The sequence below is a fragment of the Haplochromis burtoni genome, unplaced genomic scaffold, assembly GCF_018398535.1.
Source record: "Haplochromis burtoni strain Fernald_Lab_line unplaced genomic scaffold, NCSU_Asbu1 Contig_108, whole genome shotgun sequence".
In the NCBI taxonomy this organism is placed as follows: domain Eukaryota; kingdom Metazoa; phylum Chordata; class Actinopteri; order Cichliformes; family Cichlidae; genus Haplochromis; species Haplochromis burtoni.
Genome location: NW_024582469.1, coordinates 1104710 through 1122733, shown reverse-complemented (window position 1 = coordinate 1122733; position 18024 = coordinate 1104710). Strand labels below are relative to the sequence as shown.

General features: G+C 40.7%; 1 protein-coding gene across 1 annotated transcript; it reads right to left on the bottom strand.

Moving 5' to 3' along the window:
* Positions 1-767: 767 nt before the first annotated feature.
* Positions 768-12016, bottom strand: pde6c (phosphodiesterase 6C, cGMP-specific, cone, alpha prime). The gene is made up of 22 exons (XM_005928148.3): positions 11293-12016; positions 10559-10711; positions 9627-9716; positions 9346-9486; positions 9177-9251; positions 8996-9060; positions 8051-8117; positions 7775-7822; positions 7533-7682; positions 7133-7276; positions 6748-6813; positions 6473-6628; positions 5864-5971; positions 5658-5767; positions 5489-5576; positions 5297-5397; positions 5056-5163; positions 4830-4893; positions 4445-4519; positions 4236-4319; positions 3035-3188; positions 768-2945 (listed from the first exon to the last, which is right to left on the bottom strand). Exons 1-22 carry the CDS (start codon positions 11758-11760, stop codon positions 2896-2898), a joined length of 2565 nt encoding a protein of 854 aa, XP_005928210.1. The 5' UTR covers positions 11761-12016; the 3' UTR covers positions 768-2895.
* Between the last annotated feature and the right edge of the window lie 6008 nt (positions 12017-18024).

Below are 18024 nucleotides of genomic sequence, written 5' to 3'. Positions count from 1 at the left end.
GATTTAGAAGTTGAAAAGTAGCACCAATTTTTCGCTCTCATTGAAGAACCCAGAAAAAGTCCAGTCTGTATTCAAGTCCAAGTTTCCACAAAAGAGATTCTCCTCAAACTAGATATTGGTTACTTGTGTCTTAACATCAGCTGAATCTCAGCCATCCGAGTTATAATAAGACACTAACTTTTTATTCCAGTAGAGGTGGACTGTGAAGAGAGTTGCACTCGCCGACCTCTAAACTCTCCGGGGATCGAAGGGTCACGTTGGCGCAGAAGCGTTCGGCGAAATGATAAATTACTGCTCTGTGTTTCATGTCACATATTTCACATTGTCAGTGGAGGCCTCTGCAGCATCCTGTCCTCTCTATGCAACGCACACGCTGGATTGCACTGCTGCAGCCGCTCTTAATTGTGTTATTTTCCTACACTTCAATGTGCAATTTCCAGCTTTCTCCAGGCGGAATTTGCACACAGCAGGTCACAGGCACAACGCTGAGCAGAAAAGTGAGATGGTACTGAATCGGGCAGGGATCACAACCAATCCACTGATCCTCTTTCCCCAATGGCTCATCCAGCTTTGGAGCCTCTAAGATCCCCCGGTGATATATGGCTTTCCGACGAGCACTGTCGCAGCTAAGCCCAGAGGATCTCAGGTTCACTCTCTGCCTGTGTTTAACTTTAATGTGCATAACTCAACTTGCGAAGAAGAGAGAAAACGTCGCCTCTGCACGTGCTGTCCTATTTTCAAGCCCAAAAAAGCGATGCTCTTTACTCTTTTGCATCCATAATATCCTTTATTTGCTTACACATATTACATCTCATGACTCATACAGAGGTCATTTCATACATCAAATGATAGAGCTCTAATGTCTGAATGACAGTTGATGGATTAAGTAGAAAGTATATAGTGCTTTTTTGTGTCACACAAATGATCCAAAAGAAAAGCCAAGGGGCTGTTTTTTTTTTTTTTTTACATAACTGGAGACAGAACTGATGGTGTAAGATTTCATATAAAATGTGTGCAGCAAGATTAAGATTATGAAATCACTGAAACATATCTCTCACATTTCGTAAATGTTTGTTTTTTTGCACAGTTTTGGATCCAGGGATTACAACGGCTCCTCGCTTCACCTCAAGCAGCAGACAAGGTAGTTTCCAGGTACTCCCAAAGCCCTTCTGATAGGATCAAGTGCCTCTGATTGATGCCACATTGATTAGAGGAGACATTGCGTAACAGGGAGATGAAAGCCACAGCCGCAGTGCTAACAAGAAAGTGCACTCTGCTTGCACTGTAAACTCTTACGTTTTCAGCCCAGATCGGTTCAATTTGGTTTTACGTGGGTGGCATAGATTTACACTGAGTTGAGCAGTTATTGCCTTATTTGTCTCACGGTTACATCAATGAAGAAAGAAGGAGATGACTTTGGCCTGTACCACCGTACAATCAATGATGCTCTAGCTGCATCTTCACAAAAACAAGTCTCTGCACATATATATGATAAGCCTTTTTTTTTTTTACCTCCTCAGTAAGACGGTTATTTAAAGCTGTGTGGATCGCAAACACTGGCAGGCAATCAAATCCTCTTACAGAAGAGGTAGATCTACTGCAACGCTCGCCTGCTTACAAGAAGCAAAAGTTGCCTTTACAACCTTCAATAAGTTTATACAATTTACATTTTACAATTCCTATGCCATAAACTATAAACATGTGAAATCATTCACATTTAAAAAGACTTTTAAATGGAATCGATAAGAAATTGTAAGTTCAATCTTAATACCCGTGTAGTAAAATTGTGTCTTTTCCCAGTTCAGCGCAGCTCAGAGGAATTCATCAAAGCTGACGATAAAGTTCAAAACACAGACTCGACGTCTGGATGTGATTCTAGTGATAATTTGTCCTCTTTCAAAGCTCCCCTCCATCCTCCTTCCAAGACAGTCCAAGTACAAAATACTCAAATAATCAAAAAAAAATATAAGTATATATAGATATAGTTGCATATTAAAATACAAACACCTTCACACAGCTTCTTAGTGCCTTTTGAGGTAAGAGACATCGGTCTTTATTTCAAGACAGTGCGTTTCTCACTATTACATGCATTCCTTGCTTTTCACCACTAAAGCATTAACAGATCCCTCAGACTGCAGCTTTCCTACTCTTAATGTGAAGGAATTCATTTCACACATTCCCTTTAGCCCCTTTCCTCAGGTCCGTAGCCATGACGTTACATTACCCTCACTTTATCACGTCTGCCACTGTCAAAATAGCAGCAGCTAAGTGCGTTGTGCGACCTACAGTATTAAAATATACTGCGTGTTAACTGACTGCCAACAGGAGCGCTCTCTGAATTGTCTACTGCAGCACTGTACATGCTTTGGCATGTGTACACCCCACACACTGCACCCTATCTGAACTACACATAACTAGTTTTTCCTTCCTGAATATTTAAGTTTATCCAGCCACACTTTTAAAACATGTCAGAAATATTTTTGGTTAACGCTAAGGAATTTTTGCGACAGTATGATTTTTCTTTAAAAATGTCCACAGCATTGTTCAGCAGGAAGGAGAAGATTCAAACGTGTCTTTCAAAGTCGAACAGCTTCTCTTCCAGGTTTCACGGTGAAGTCTCTGACTCTTCCCTCCTTGAAGAAAAGGTTAGGTGGGTCTATTCCAAACTGCAGTGCAGACCAGACCTGGCAGGCTACACAGAACCAGACTAGACCATACAGGGCTGGACCGGACTACATGAATGAAACAGCAAATAACCAGAACTATAGCGGTGTAGGCGAGACCACACCGAGGAAAAAGCTTCGATGAGATGAGCTTTCAGACCAGGAAAGACTAGTGTTGTCTAGATTAGTCCTAAACAGACTGTATCAGTTCAGATCCAAGCACTGGTGGAACTTAACAGATGGTGCACGTCTTTGATTTCCCTCCTTCGCCGCCACCACCAGCTAAATATACAAAGAAGAAAAAAAGAAAAAAGAAAGATGAACTCTTCTGTCGAGCCAACAGATTAATGATCGCACAAAGATATTCTTACCTTTCTTGGCTTCCTCTTCTTCTAGTTTCTTCTTCTCATCCTCAATGGCCTTCATCTTCGCGTTGTACACTTCAGCCAGCTCGTTCCAGTGTGCCCTGTTATTGTTCAGGCCGTCAAACATAGGCTGGATCTCTTTGTGGAACCTTGAGAATTCCTGGGAAAAGAAAAAACAAATGAAATGTAAGTATGTGTTACTTATGAAGAATGCAGTTTTTCCCCCCCTCTTGCACTAATATGTTTTGCCTCTTACAGCACCGGCCTGCAAGGACAGCAGATTCATGGATGTAGCCTATGTGTTTATTCTAGTGTAAATACCATCTGGTGACAAATTAACAGCAACACTAATTACTTATACACGCTTTCCAGTGATGTAGAACTGGTGCCCAAACTTGAACCGAGAAAGAAATGGCTGGGCTTAAAGTCAGAACCAGAAAGCATGCTGGGTATTTGAAGGACGCCTGCTATAAATTTACTGATCAGGTGCAGACAGAGTCCTTTGTTTCTTTGTGCCATGATTAGGAAAAATCCCAAAGATGATCACTCAGAACATGCCTGTGTCTCTTCTCTGTGGACAAACAGACCCAAACCACACCAGCACGGTGTCCCCAAAGGTCCTGTAGTTTCTTTAAATTTCTTCACCTGTCGTGTAGCTGGCCTTCTGGGCTCAACAGGTAATCTCAATACATCCTGTTAGACAACCTGAGATGGTTGATGCCGCTGCGCTGCTTTCTGTAAAGCTAATAATGACACTGCGTGTGAAATTGCCAGTTTGCAATCGGCACCAATGTTTTTGCTCCTGCGCTGTGCAGTGACGTTTTGGTGTATCGTTTTGGTGTTCAACTTTATCACCACAGAGTCCTCTCTGTTCTAATTATTATTTATGAAATATGGGAACACTTACACCTGGCTTTTCATCGAGCTGTTCAGGAGGGCTTGAAAATAAATATTATTGCCTTGGAAACACTATAAAGGCTCCGAGTAAAATTAATGACTGTGCTAAGTTATTTTTGTTTGGCTTTGCCTTTCTTAAAGGCCCCTCACAGTAGGATTACACAGTTGCAGTAGTATTAGCGCTTGTTTAAAAATACAGATAAACTACTGCAACATAGACCAGACTTCCTTTCTTGTCTGTTTCACTACCAGCCTCCACTAGTCATCTTTTGGCACGGCGGCACAGTGTAAAAAAAAAAAAAGTTTTCACCTTGTACACAAATGAGCACACAAAGTCGATGAAACCACACTGCATCTTGGGGAGCTGTTCGGCACAGTTTCTGTCCATCATGGGCTGAGAGAGACAAGAGGAAGAGTTTTCAGGTGAAAGAGGGTCAAACAGTTGCTCTGTAATGCTAAAAAACAAACCAAAACGTGAACGGACAAGAAGAAAGCCACAGGAGGGGGTGCGGCTCTTACAATTGGTTGCTGGTCCAAAACACTTCTCTCCAAATCACCCTGTTCCCAGAACTCAGCAGCCACCATCAGAGCCACCTGCAGACAAAACAGGGCGACAAACAGAACAAAGCGTGATGATGCAGGGAAATCAAAGGCACGCAGTGGCGGAAGTACAGCATGAGCGCCGTCGAGTTATTTTCAGTACTCTTCAAACTACACATGGGATTTCACCGGCTCAGGTCAGGATGTCTTCTAGCAGCTATAAATATGGAACTTTTTTACTGATATCAAACAGAATAACACAAATAGCTTATTTCTTCCCGTATTAGTGAGAGTTTTTATTTTCTTGTGAACTTCACCTGATATTTTGAAATCAGGCCATGTCAGCGCTGCAAAGGTCACCCACCTTGCTCTGTACCTCCCAGGGCTTGGTGATGGCTGACAAGTCACAACCTGTCATCATCATGGCCCTGAAGGTGTGAGACAAACACACAGTCAGAGGGACAAAGAAAAAAAAAACAGGACGTGCAACACGCTGATGATTTGCCGTGGCCTGCTGTCTCAGAAATCTCCTCATCTTTCTAAAATCAACTTGACAGACTTTTCTCAGCACGTTCAATCAGTTTACATACATGACGATTTCCTTCCTGATGGGGTTGTTGGAAACAAAAGCCGTGGCCTCTTTTTCGTCTGTCATTGGCTCCGTGGCATTCACGATGTTTTGGAACATAGTTCTCTTTCTGTGTGGAGAGAAACAGGTCACATCAACTGGGTTGCTTTTTTACAGCTTTTGCGATCACGTCTTCGACTAGCCGTTGTTTTACGTCTCGCATTAACTGTGGCTGCAAAACGGCCGATCTGCAGCAAACCTACTTGAAGTAAAGCGCCAGATCTGTGGCGATGATGCAGACGTCGAACAAGTGCTGCACATTCTCAAACTGACGCTTCTGGAGGTTGCAGAAGATGTTCAAGCTCTGCGGGAGATCATAAATAGTGATCAAACGCGTGTGTTTTTCCTTTTTAAATATCACAACTGAAATTACTGGACAAGAAAAAATGTCGTACCTCCTCCCCCATTAGAGTCTTGCTGTACTCCAAATGGTGTCTCTCCATGATGGAGGAGCCATGAAGTCTGGCCAGAGGAGATGCACTCCTACAGGGGGAAAAAAGAGACAGTTTAGACACCGGTCCATATATTGCCAAACACGTTCATAAAAGAGTCGGTTTGACTTGCTTTGTCTGGTAGAGGTTGTTGGTTCCTCTGTGGTCAATATCATGGCAGAAAGCAGCGGCCACCATGGCAAAGGCATCGAGATCAGTGTAGTATTTCCTTAGCTTTCCTGTCTGTAGTAGAAGAAAGAGTCAAATAAGAGCTTAGAAAAGTTTAAAAGGCTTGTGCTTAATCTATGTAGCAAGAACTGGATGTTGTGCAGGCCTTACCTGCAGCAGGCAGAACATAGTGTGGCCTACGTTGAAACCGTGCCTCCAGTTGTGGTAGGTAATGGCACGATAACCCTTCCTCACGGTGTACATCCACCTGGTCAGTGTCTGAGGGGGAAAGGGAGGGTTCAGATTTAAAAACAAAGCAAAAAGGAGAGGAAATTGTATAGCTGGTGCACTTTCTTTTCATGCCTAAGGAAAGCAACTCTTGCCCTACAGCACTACAGAGAATCACTCATATTTGTAACTGCAGTACAGCATGGCACGCTTCGACAGTCTAATTAAGGATCGCATCCACTTCTTTGTTCCCAGTGAAACAGAGCCATGGCAGCTTGCCTGTTGCCAAAAAAGATTCACAGATGATGCCACGAACATTCTGTGTCCCCAAGGCTCGTCTCTTCTCTCATTATTAATAAAATAGCAGCAGTTTTAAGTTCCAAAGGATTTGGAACATGATGATCATCTTTATGTTTGCATCAGAACTTTGCTTCGGGAGCATTTAAGGACAAGAACGCCACGTCGAGAAATGATAAAAGAACCGGGAGAGCAGTTCGAGCGTGTCTTGTTTGAACAGGTTTATCAAAGCAAGCGTCTGATTATAGGACTCACTTCTGCGGGAACTTTAAACTTCTCGACGACTCCGAGTTCGAAGAACATGCGAATGCCGGCTTTGATGAGGTCGAACTCGGTCACGGGGAAGTCGCTGAAGGAGAACAGGTACAGATTCTCGCCGTTGACGTTGTCTGCCACCGGGATGTTTGCCCTCTGAACAGAAACACATGACATGCGTGGCTTAATCCCTGAAATGCTTACAGTGTCTTTCTTGTGGACCAACTTTATTTTGGTTCAAACTAAATGAAACGATTGACTGATGAGCAGCTCACCAACAGTTTGTACATCTCTTTCTGGTCGCAGTCTTCAGGATCAGCATCAAACTTCTCCTTGGTGTTCTGGTTGTAAACGAGAGAACAAGCATTTCAGCTGACATTTACATTGCATGTTATGTTATACTTTCAGAGTTTTCAGACAAGTACTCCCAGAAGTACCCTTGTAAACTCTTGTCAAATCTTCTCTTGCCAAGTGGATATATCATCCATTAGACCTCCTATCAGTTCCCTAATATCTGGTAATGTAGGACTGCTACTCAATAAGCTTTTCACAGTGCATTACCTTTTGACTACTTTAAATCCCTGCTTAAATTGCTTCTCGAACAAATGCTGAGAGGTCAGAGGTAATTTTCGGGAAAGAAAAAGGCAAGGTGACGCTAACCAGAATGGACTGCAGCTCATCCGTGGTACATCTGGTCTGGTACATGAGCATCTCCTGGGCGATATCCTTCCTCCACTCCATACGGTTCAGCTTGTCATAGGTGTCACAGTTCAGCACTGACCAGCCGAGGAACTGTGTCAGGGCCTGGTGCAAACAACGAGATCAAGAAAGCATGAGAAAAAAGAAGCAGGATCTACTGAGCTGTGACCCTGCATAACCCTGATTTACATCAAACTCCTGTAAAAACACTTTCCCTCGTGTAATATATGCGTAGTAATACAGCCAACATGCAAATTCATGCATTTTTCTGCTACAGAGAAGGAGTGCTAAAGATTTACATACAAACAACAACATGACATTGTGTGTGAGGGTCACAGCGAGGGTGAGAGAGGACGCCAACCTCAGTGATCTGTTCGTCATGTTCATCGAACGGTTTGCCGTCTTTCCTGTTGAAGAACGTGGCGATGCCCACGATTTCTTCCTTCTTGTTGACGATGGGCAGCGACAGGACGTTTTTGATGACAAACCCCGTCTCGTCCACAGCCTCTTTCTGAAAGACACGGCGATGTGTTTTATACGTTTTATGTTTTCGTGTAATGTGCATTAACCATCCAAGCACAAAGAGAGGAAAAAGTCCCGCACCTGGAAAGTGAAGTAGTCGTCTGCAGCCACATTCATCATGTTGCAAATCTGCAAGCAGTCACAAAAAAATATTTTCACATGTATCAACAGTTTTAATCAATCTATCTTTGATTGTTGCATGTGGCCTTTAAAATTTGCAGATTGTATTCCACATAAATGCACCGGTTATATGCACAACTGGTTTTTAATCAGACCGCATCAGTTGTTGATGGGTACACAGGTTACTTTCATTCTTTGCTCGTTTTGGTAATTCAGCTAAAAAGAAAATGCACTTACAAAGCCATTCTCTGCCACATAGGTTGGTAGGCCGCTAGCCAAAGCCCAGTGATCGGCTGGGGGACCACTGCAAAAAGAAGCACACACAGCAAGGTGAATTTGAGTGAGACACATATTAAACAGTGGGCACTCTTTCAAAGCAGACTTACTCATATACACCTTCTTGTTAGTCTTCAAATAACATTCATCAGACACCCCCCCCCCAGAATTACTTCTTATCTAAATAGAAGATTAATGTTGTGGGCAAGCGTGACTGCTTCATCTGTTTTAAAATGTACTGACTACCTGCAATTTTGACCATTTTGTACATGGACTAGCTAGGACTTTTATTTTGAAAAATATAGCCTCTCAAATTTATAATGTTCTCAATTACAAGTCAAGGACACATACTCGCAAAAAAATGATTTGCTCCCATAAACATGAGGTAATAGTTTTGAGTAAAATGAAACTGAAATATAAAAATAAAATGTTTATTTCTTAAAATAATTCATTCTTGTGGTAAACTGACTCAAGTAAGTTTTATTTGACCAGATTCCAGTCGATTTAAAGTTGTAGTTTGCACTTATGTAACACAATTACCAGGACAATTCACATGTAATCAAATTGTTTATTAAAGTAATTGTACTCAATTTAATTAGTAGTTTGACTTGTTGTTAAATTACTAATTAAATTACAAATGAATATCATGATCCTAACGCACTGCTGTGCCAAGACGAGCTCTTTAAACTCTCTATAGGCTCCTCGTTAGTGACTTTATTTTTATTTTTTTATTCATTTTGGGTAATGTAGTGATGCGAGAGCTGACAGGCGGGAAGGAGAAGAAGTGATAAAGAGCAGAAAATTACTTACTTAAAGTCAGCGGTTTTGGGAAGTGCACTTTGGCTTTTATGTTGTATATTGAAATGAAATGTTTGAGTGCATTTGTATGTAGCCGGTGTTGCTCACGGTATGACTTTGATTTCTTCTTTGCCTTCCAGGAGGTAGTCAATGATCTTGTAAAAGTTGATTTCCTGTACAAAAAGCAAATGATCTTGATGATGATCTTTGCAAAAAAAAATGTAATTAGGTAAAAATGCCACATGGAAAAAGAGAGCTGATTTAATGAAGATATAAATGAAAGTCTTACCCTGCCGTCTGGTGTTTTGGGTCCTTTATAAGGTTCCACATCTCCAAGTTTCACCGGCCATTCATCATAAAATTCCTGGAGGAAAATAAAACCCAGGAAATGACTGCATCGGGTTATTTATGTGTGCAGCTACCTAACTGCATAACTGAATCAATTCTGCAAAACCAACCTTCTCTTTGGTCATGTCCAACAGACCCACTGAGTATCTTTCACACTGTAGATAGGTCCTTACAGTGTACAGTGCTTTGTGGAACTGTCTCTCAATGTCTGTCAACTCCTCAAACACTTTACTGGCTGACCAGAGCAGCACCTAAAGTCAGAAGTAAAAACGTGAATGCAGGAAAGCATGTGGGGGAAATGCTTGTTTTTGTTTTTTCTTTAAATACAGATTTTAAAGGAGACAGAATCATCAGTGATTTTAGACTGAACACACGGCACAGTTGGGTTTACCTGACTTCTCCTGGATTCCACATTCCACATGTAGGCTGTGTAGTGCTGCAGGGCGATGACTTGAGCAAAGTTCATGTACTTGTGGAAGAGCTAAGGACCAAATCAGATTAGACAGCAGGTTCAAAGCTGTGACACATGAGAACCTTTACTGCTACAGCGCAACTTCGCAACACGATTTGGCGTATAACGGTAACTGTGTAGGAATAATATGATAGAAAGCAGGTGAAATCTCATTTCACTTTGATCCTAAGTGCGTGGTTTTTTTTTCTTAAATGCTGGAAATTACTTTTGTAAGGTGCAAGATTTTCATCTTAGGAGTTAAAGGCTTTGCCCTGCACATCATCAACCAATTCTCTCCTTCTGAAAATCATCACTGTTACCAGACACTATCGCCAGACTCCCAAGAGTCTGTAAAAAACCACAATTTCCTTCTGACCCAGTTTAATCTTCCAGTAATTGTACCTCATTGTGAGCGTATGGCTTCAGAGGCAGTAGTGAATGGTCTCTGAAGCAGACTACAGAGATAACAGAATCATACTTAAATCTTTATGCCTTACTTAAACATTAGTGCTCGAAAGCAATCGCACCAAGTCACTCAGGTCTGATTGGCTCCCACTGACATAATTGAAGTGTTTTGCACCCCACTGGTAAGATGTAATTACGCCAATAACCTTTATTTAGCTGCACAGTTCAAACGGCTTGAGCGCAGGGTTTTGAAAGTAAAAGAAGAGCAACTATGCATGTGTTTAACACAATTACTGCCAAATAAGATGCAGTTTAGACGTTAAGACAAAGAGGGCGTAATAATCGTTTGATGACACTCTAATAACATTATGTAATGCCACACGCTGAAAGCCATTAGGGATAAACCCATATATATGTATATATATATATATATATATATATATACACACTTAAGCTTGTATCCTTACCGCCTCATCTTCTGGAGTGAAATGCTCTGCTCCTATTTTGTTTAGCGCCATGACGACTCCAAGGCACTCTTTTTCAGCCATCAGAGGGAAGGTCATCATGCATTTGGTCTTGTATCCAGTCTGTTTGTCCACGAAGTCAGAGAACTTTTTATTCTGAGGGGAGAGAAAAAGCAAATAACTTTCAGCACGTCTTATTAAACCAAACTATTTATTTGAAACTACAAAGGCCGTGAAATTTTCATATGTTCATCAACTACCAAAACCTTTCATTTTCAAACAAACAACTACATTACATTTTTATATAATTAGTAACTGTCTTCAGTTAGAAGATGAAAACAATCAGTGCTGCAGGCACATTTTTGCAGTAGATGCAGACACATGACAAAATATTCTGATATTTACCTGGTTTAGAAAAAACATGGCACGATGTGAAAAATATGTGAAAAATATATGTTTCCTCTCTGTTATTAGCTTATTTCGGTATTTACAATAGCAGGACCCTTATTAAATGTAAATAATACAGGGAAGATGAATATAAATGTAGGGAATAGATATAAACTATGATATTGCCTCTTTTATATAGTAGCTGATGAAAGCCTTTATTTAAAAAAAAGAAAAAAATATTTTATTTAGTCATTATTATTATTATTTATTTATTTTTAACCTAGATTATTACTTTTTCTTTGAGTTTGTTTTGTTTATTTATTTTATCACAAAACTTCACAACTCCTCACCTTTGACACATCAGGAACATTCTGCGGTTTTTTGGAGGTGGCGGTAAAACCGACAACACCGATCTCCAGAGGAAACACGATTTCGGTCTGCGGATCGACCAGGTTAGCCTCATACTTGGAGGTCGGAGTCACGTCAAAGAGGCTGGTGGCGAGCTCAAGTGTTCCGTTTCTGCCTCGACACACGTAGTAACTGAGCCTGTCAGCCTGTATGATGAGGGCCACTCTCTGCAGCACTTTGTGGAGGGCCTGCTCCATGTTCTCCGGCTTCTGCAGCTCCTTGACCAGCTCGAAAATGATGGCGGATTCTAGCACGGCGTTAACATCCTTGAACGAAGCGGTGTCTTTGATGTCCACGTTGGCCGAAAAGGCGGCGGTGAGAGCTTCAGCGCGCAGCTTCTTATCAAAGTACTCTTTTGCAAACTGCGGGTTGTTTTCCAGATATTTTTCCACACTATCCTTGTCTGCCATTTTTTCCTTCTTTTTTATGCCACAGTCCCCCCCTTTTTTGTTTGTGTTTCTTTTAAAAAAGCATCACCTGCAGGGAAAAAAGTGCCAAGCTGGAGGGTAGGAGCTGTGCTGGGGCCTGCAGGGGTGGCTGGATCAATAGTGTCCGTTTGAGCCTCTGTGCATCCTCCTCCGCGGTCCCCAAAGGGAGTAACGCATCTCGTGGCAACCGACAGACAGAACAGGGCAGAGTGCGGCTAAGAGGCTGAAAGGATCAAAGTGGCGCTAATTAACGTGACGTCATGACATTAAACCTCCTGCTTTAAGCGTCCTTAGGCCGCAAATCCCAGCCTGATCATTTTATATTGGGCAATCCTTGCTATGTGAAGCTGGAGGGAGGAGAAACAGATTGTTGTCAGGTCAGATGTCAGACTGGGCATGGTGGAGAGGTAAAGAATAACAAAAGGGAGCTGTCACTGAAGAAACAGGGTGTCAGGCATTTTGGCGAGAAACTAAAGTCCACAGACCTTAGTTACCTTTAGGACAGGAAATAGCAACACAGGTGTTACCAATAATGCTAATTTATCCCCTGCGGTTCAATAGGACAGAAGCTTCATTAACGTCTTAGTAAGATGCTGTTACCTGTATTTATCTGATTCGGTTAAAAATAGCTGCCATGAAATTGGTTGATACTTGCGTCCCTGCAGCTGTAGGGGGATTAAATAGCTGGCCAGCACCCCAACTAAAAATTTGCCCCCAAAATAAGTGTTTTTTTGCCCTAATATTCATTTCTAGCTGTATGTAAGAGTCACATCAGTGAGGATCCATCGTCTAGTGGTTTACACATTCAGCAAACAGGTGAAAGGTTGCTGGTTTGATTCCAGCCTGAGACACAAATCCCCTGTGGGGTTGTGTCAGGAAGGGCATCCGGCGTCCAACTCTGCCAAAACAAAACATGCAGAGCTGCATGCTGTGGTGACCCCGTGTGACAGCGAGCAGCTGAAAGTAGCTTTCTACGAGATACACAGCAGTACTCTATCACTTCCTCTACCAACCTACAGGCAAGCCATTCCCAAATTCAGTTTTATTTATACGGCACCAAATTACTACAACCGTCTCACCTCAAGGTGCTTTGAGATATAGACCCTATGATGATACAGAGACAACAAAAAACAGTCAGATCAAGTCACATCAAGAGTGCTGTGGCCCACTCAAAAACCACAAACTCTCATGGGGCCCACTCAATCTTAAATCTTCACTCTAATCAAAATACAAGACAAAGTGATGTTTTACCTTGAAAATATTATTTAATAAGCATAAACAACACAGACTGTTGGCTATAAATTACTGGCTAGTGCTACCCAGTAGTAATGTTGATATCAATGCAACACCAAGCAAATGCAGAGCCAGTATTGCTGATATCAATACTGATAGTAAAACCTTTAACTTCAAAAGGCAGCTTGTGTAACTGTGTTATGATCTATTACATGAATCATCAGCAGTTCGCACATTTTGAACACATTTTAAATGACCATCAAATCAATGTGACTTTTACTTTCCACAACAATTAGCTAACACAACAAAACAGCTTTTTCGGTGCTTATTATATTTTGAAACTGTGTTTTTTGGGTTGGGAGTTTTTTGGTTTTGTCTCTTAAGCACTTTGGGTCATTTTTCATAGTGAGTGTTTGAGGTATATTATTGTAATTTCCAAATAAAATAATTAATTCAACACAACTCAGTGGCCTACATCCTGAAATAATAGGATAGAGACTGGTATCCTATTATATTGATTGATACTATTGTGCTAGTATCACTACTACCAATACCTGCATCGGTATTGATACTATCAATATTTAAATAGATCTGCCCAGCTATACTACCCAATGCATGAACCACTCACCACTGGGGACACAAACTCCAATAAATCTAGGTCAGAGTAATGAGTAATATCAAAAACTAAACATCTCCAATTACCAGTTTTAATTCACTTTTTATATAAATAAATACATTTATGTAAATATGTAACGGTGCATACTGAGTAAGCAGTTTTGAACTAAATTTATGTTTTTCTGCAGTCCACCAGGGGGCCCGGCCCACACTTTGGGAATCCCTGCTACAGGCTAATGTGCAGTCACTGTTAACTGTAGTTATGAATTAAATTGAGGGCTTTCCTAGCGAGCCAACCTTGCTTTAGGTTTGTCACTGTTGTGTTATTGTGGTTGCTGCTACAGTGGAGGAAGTAGTTTACTTAAATAGCATCAGTCTCTGGCAGCGATTGTGTCCCTGGCCATAATCGTCTATTTAAAGCTCACAGTGTGTGGGCAGCCTACCTGCGCTCTAATGAAACCTTCGTGGAGGCATCAGTGCTGGAACTGGAAATTGGCCAATTAGCTGAACTTGGATGGGTACAAAACAACCATGGCTGGCTATTATTAACCGAACGCCACTGTCTGGTTAGCTGCTGGCAGGTCTTTGAGAAAAGGAGTGTCCCATTTTTTTTTCTACTTATTTATTTATTTTTTGTTTCTGCTGTAAGGATTAAGGAGACAAGCCTATCAAAAGTGAGAACTACAAAAGGTGTGTGTGTGGGCGTGCGGATTTAGCAGGGTTTGTGGAAATAAATTAGACTAGTCAATTTCACAGCGGGAGGAGGTGGTTGGCTTCTAGTGTGTGGAGGAGGAAGGACAGGCAGACAGAAAATCAGCTATCAGATGGGTATTTTCTTGGTTGTGTATTCATATGTGTTTTCTACAAATATATAAAAAACATTTTTATTATATTTTGTGTGTTTTGAGTACTTTTCAGGATATGACACTATGGACAAAAGGACCAGTTATTTTGATCTCTCTGCAATTCCATTCATTCAGTAGTAGTTCAGTAGCTGAACATTTGATACCAACATAATTCAGGTCCTGTCGGAATGTATTTGCACATTTATTAGACGAAGCACTGTGAGATCAAACATGTCCAAACACAAATTTTCTAACCATTGCACTTTATCTGCCCACCAGCACGGACGGAAAGCAGCTAGCTAATACAGGCCTCAGGTGCATAAGCATTATTAGGAATTGTTTCTTCCTGGATACAAAGACATCAAATTTGTCAGTATAATATACTTTTTCTTTCAAATATGCCCTCATTTTATTCATTATCCTTTCTTTTATTTCCTTTTTTGTAAGATTTTTTCACCTTTGATTAATAAGCACACACTACTCAGGTGTTTGTTTGTTACTTTTACATGATCCATGCATACTAGCAAACAGAAGGAGATGTTTTTATGTGCAGTGCATGCTACTGTAACAAATCTTTTTGATCTTTCTGATAGTAGTAGGATATCAATGAGGAGGTAAAGTTGTGTTTAAAGGAGTCATTCTTTGTGACATGGCAGTATGCATTGCCAGCGGATTATCATTTAAGCACATTTTTATCTATCTTTTTATTCAGTTCAGGTTTGCATTTTGGCTTGAGCCTATCCCAGATGTCATAGGGCGAAAGGTGGGGTACACCTTTGACAAGTTGCCCATCTATCATAAGGGCTAACACAGAGAGACAGAAAAGCACTCACACCTACAGCTAATTTATAATCACCAATTAACCCAACAGCATGTTTTGGACTGTGGGAGGAAGCTGGAGAACCTGGAGAGAACCCACACAGGTACAGAGAGAACACGCAAATGCCAAACAGAAAGCCCACCTGGCAGCTCAATGGATTCACATCCAGGATCTTCTCAATGTTCTTCATCCATTGGTGCTAACCATGCCCTCTATTAAACATAAACCTATATGTAGAAAAGGATCGGCCATGGCAAATTATGCACACACCAGGCAGCTCAGCTGTCACACATGAAGTCACACTGTCAAAGTTAAATCAGTTTTGATTAACACCAGGTATCTTCAGGAGTCCTGAATTTGTCACAGCTTTTATTTTATTATTAGCTCATCTAGCCAAAGGATCCATGACTTTGTGGAATCCATTGTGTGTCAAGAGAACGAAACAGTATTAGTTTGAATTTAATCAAAATTACATACAAGGATCTTAAACAGAGTCTTCAGCCAAATTGTGCCCAAAGTCCAGGTCATATTGTTATTTTACAGACACATTTTCACTCCTCAGACTATTGGCTTGTATGTTTATATGTGTCTATGTGCTATCTCCATACAATCTGGGGCATGGTTAACATTAGATTCTTGATGTTAATAAAATGTGGATACCATAACTGCATATCGTGATCATGGAGTGTTTTTACTACCACTTCTAAAGACCCTAATGATATCACACATAGATGATATTCTTAATGTAACACTAACTATTACCTTTTGTTAATGTATGGTAACATTACCAATAACAAATAAATCATGAACAGAATTTGTAGCAAAATCAGAATGATTTTATAAATAATGCAGACAGCCGATTTGTGTTGATAATTATTCATTCACTGTTTGACATCATTGTGTTTTTGGACCTTAAGCTTCACAGATGTGAACTTGTTTTACCTTGGTTACACAATGTGTCCTCTCCCCCCAACCCCCACGTGCACTATCCTTTATATATCCCAAAAGGTTGATTATGTACATCTGGACGTAGCGTTTTCAGTGGGAGAAATGTTTCGTCACTCATCCGAGTGACTTCTTCAGTCTCTGTGCTCAGTATCCTTTATATGCTTACATAGGTTCAAGGTTCAAGGTTCTTTATTTGTCACATGCATAGTTATACAAGTATAACACACGCTCCTCGACATGTGCAAAAATGAGGGGGGGGGGGGGGGGTAGAGGAAGAACATTATATATATAGTATATACATTAGGTGAATGTGCAGTAGTAGCAGCAAGCAGGTGAATTCTGTACATATGTAGAGGAATAGAATAATAACAGAAAAGACAGCAATTAAAAAAAAAGATACTATAAAATAATTATGAATGCCAGTAATTGGAACATAAGAAAGTTGTAAGCATTTTGCTAAATAGGTCGATTAATGATTAAAAACCACTGCACTTAATGGATCCTTGTGAATGATTGATCTATTTGGATAAGATGAGATGAGATTTGCAAATTGCACTCCTAATCATTTAATCGTGATCAAATCTGTACAATGTATATCCAATACATCTTGACATTGTCAGTCCTACATTTTGGCCCTTAAGGGCACAGGTAGGGGTGGAATTTGATTGGATTATGTTACAAGGGGACATACTACTCTACCCAAATTCAATCGGCGCGTGTTCAGTGCTTTTGCCCTCTTCAAAGCTCCAAAGTTCAGATGGGGACTGTGGATGTAGCCATGAGGTGTTTTACTCAAGTTCCAATTTTATACAGGGATTTTTACTAACTTACTTTTCCATGAGAAAAAAGAAACTCGCTCTTACTTCAAGCACTATATTCCTATTCACCAGCACACAATAAATGTTTAACGCACAGACAAATCTGGCAGTGCAATGTATATAGGTTCTTGGCCAGCGTTCACAACTGTGAAATGTTACAGCACCTCTGGCCAAATTCCAGGAGCTATTATTTCTACTCAAGAGTGATTGCCCTGTTTTTCAGCTGGCCAGCTCTTTGGTTATGCAATCTGCAGATGTTTGGCTTCACTTTTGCTCTTCTTTATTCAGCCGAGCTCTCAGAAGACTGGTTTTACGATCTTAGTGAAAAACAACAGCATCGATGTATTTAAAAGAAAAAGCCCCAGCAGACGAAAAACAGACCTGTCTTAGAGAGTAGAGTAGGTATTTCTTTTTTATGCCAAAGTGTATTTTAACTGTGCAAACAGATCAATAAGCTTCTTTTGTGTTCGGCTATGATCGACAGCATTAAGCGCTCTAGATTTCATTGACATGGATTAATCCCAAAGGTTAAAATACATAAAGATCAGCTTCCATATATGTTGTGCTAACAGTTCCTATCATTATTGACCTCCGTTTGAAACTTCAGACTTTGCTTTTAGAAAAGACGTAATCACCTTTCTTTCGCATTGATTATTTTCTGCCGAGCGTGGACTCTGAGCTCCAGTTACACAAACACGGAGCTGGAAGATGAAAACAACTGATGCAATAACACAGATGCTGGTCAAAGCGTGTTTTATGATTTCTTTGGCAAATACAGAAAGAGCCCTCCCCCCTCAAAAAAAGATATACATGTAGATCCGATCTTTCTGGTTCTACCAGTCATTGCATTGATAAAAATAGGAATCCTTTAGCAATAAGTGAAAAAACAGATATTGTGGTGGAGATTGGGAGGGGTGGTCCACCAAATGTGCAGAACACATAAATCAATAGGAGTGGGGTCTGCGGT

Excerpts from the sequence above, each read along its gene's own strand:
- pde6c (XM_005928148.3), bottom strand. The coding sequence starts at position 11,760 with ATGGCAGACAAGGATAGTGTGGAAAAATATCTGGAAAACAACCCGCAG. Across the intron at positions 5,398-5,488 it reads AGACTCTAATGGGGGAGGAG|AGCTTGAACATCTTCTGCAA; the intron begins GTACGACATTTT and ends GATCTCCCGCAG. Across the intron at positions 4,894-5,055 it reads ATCAGGAAGGAAATCGTCAT|GGCCATGATGATGACAGGTT; the intron begins GTATGTAAACTG and ends TCACACCTTCAG.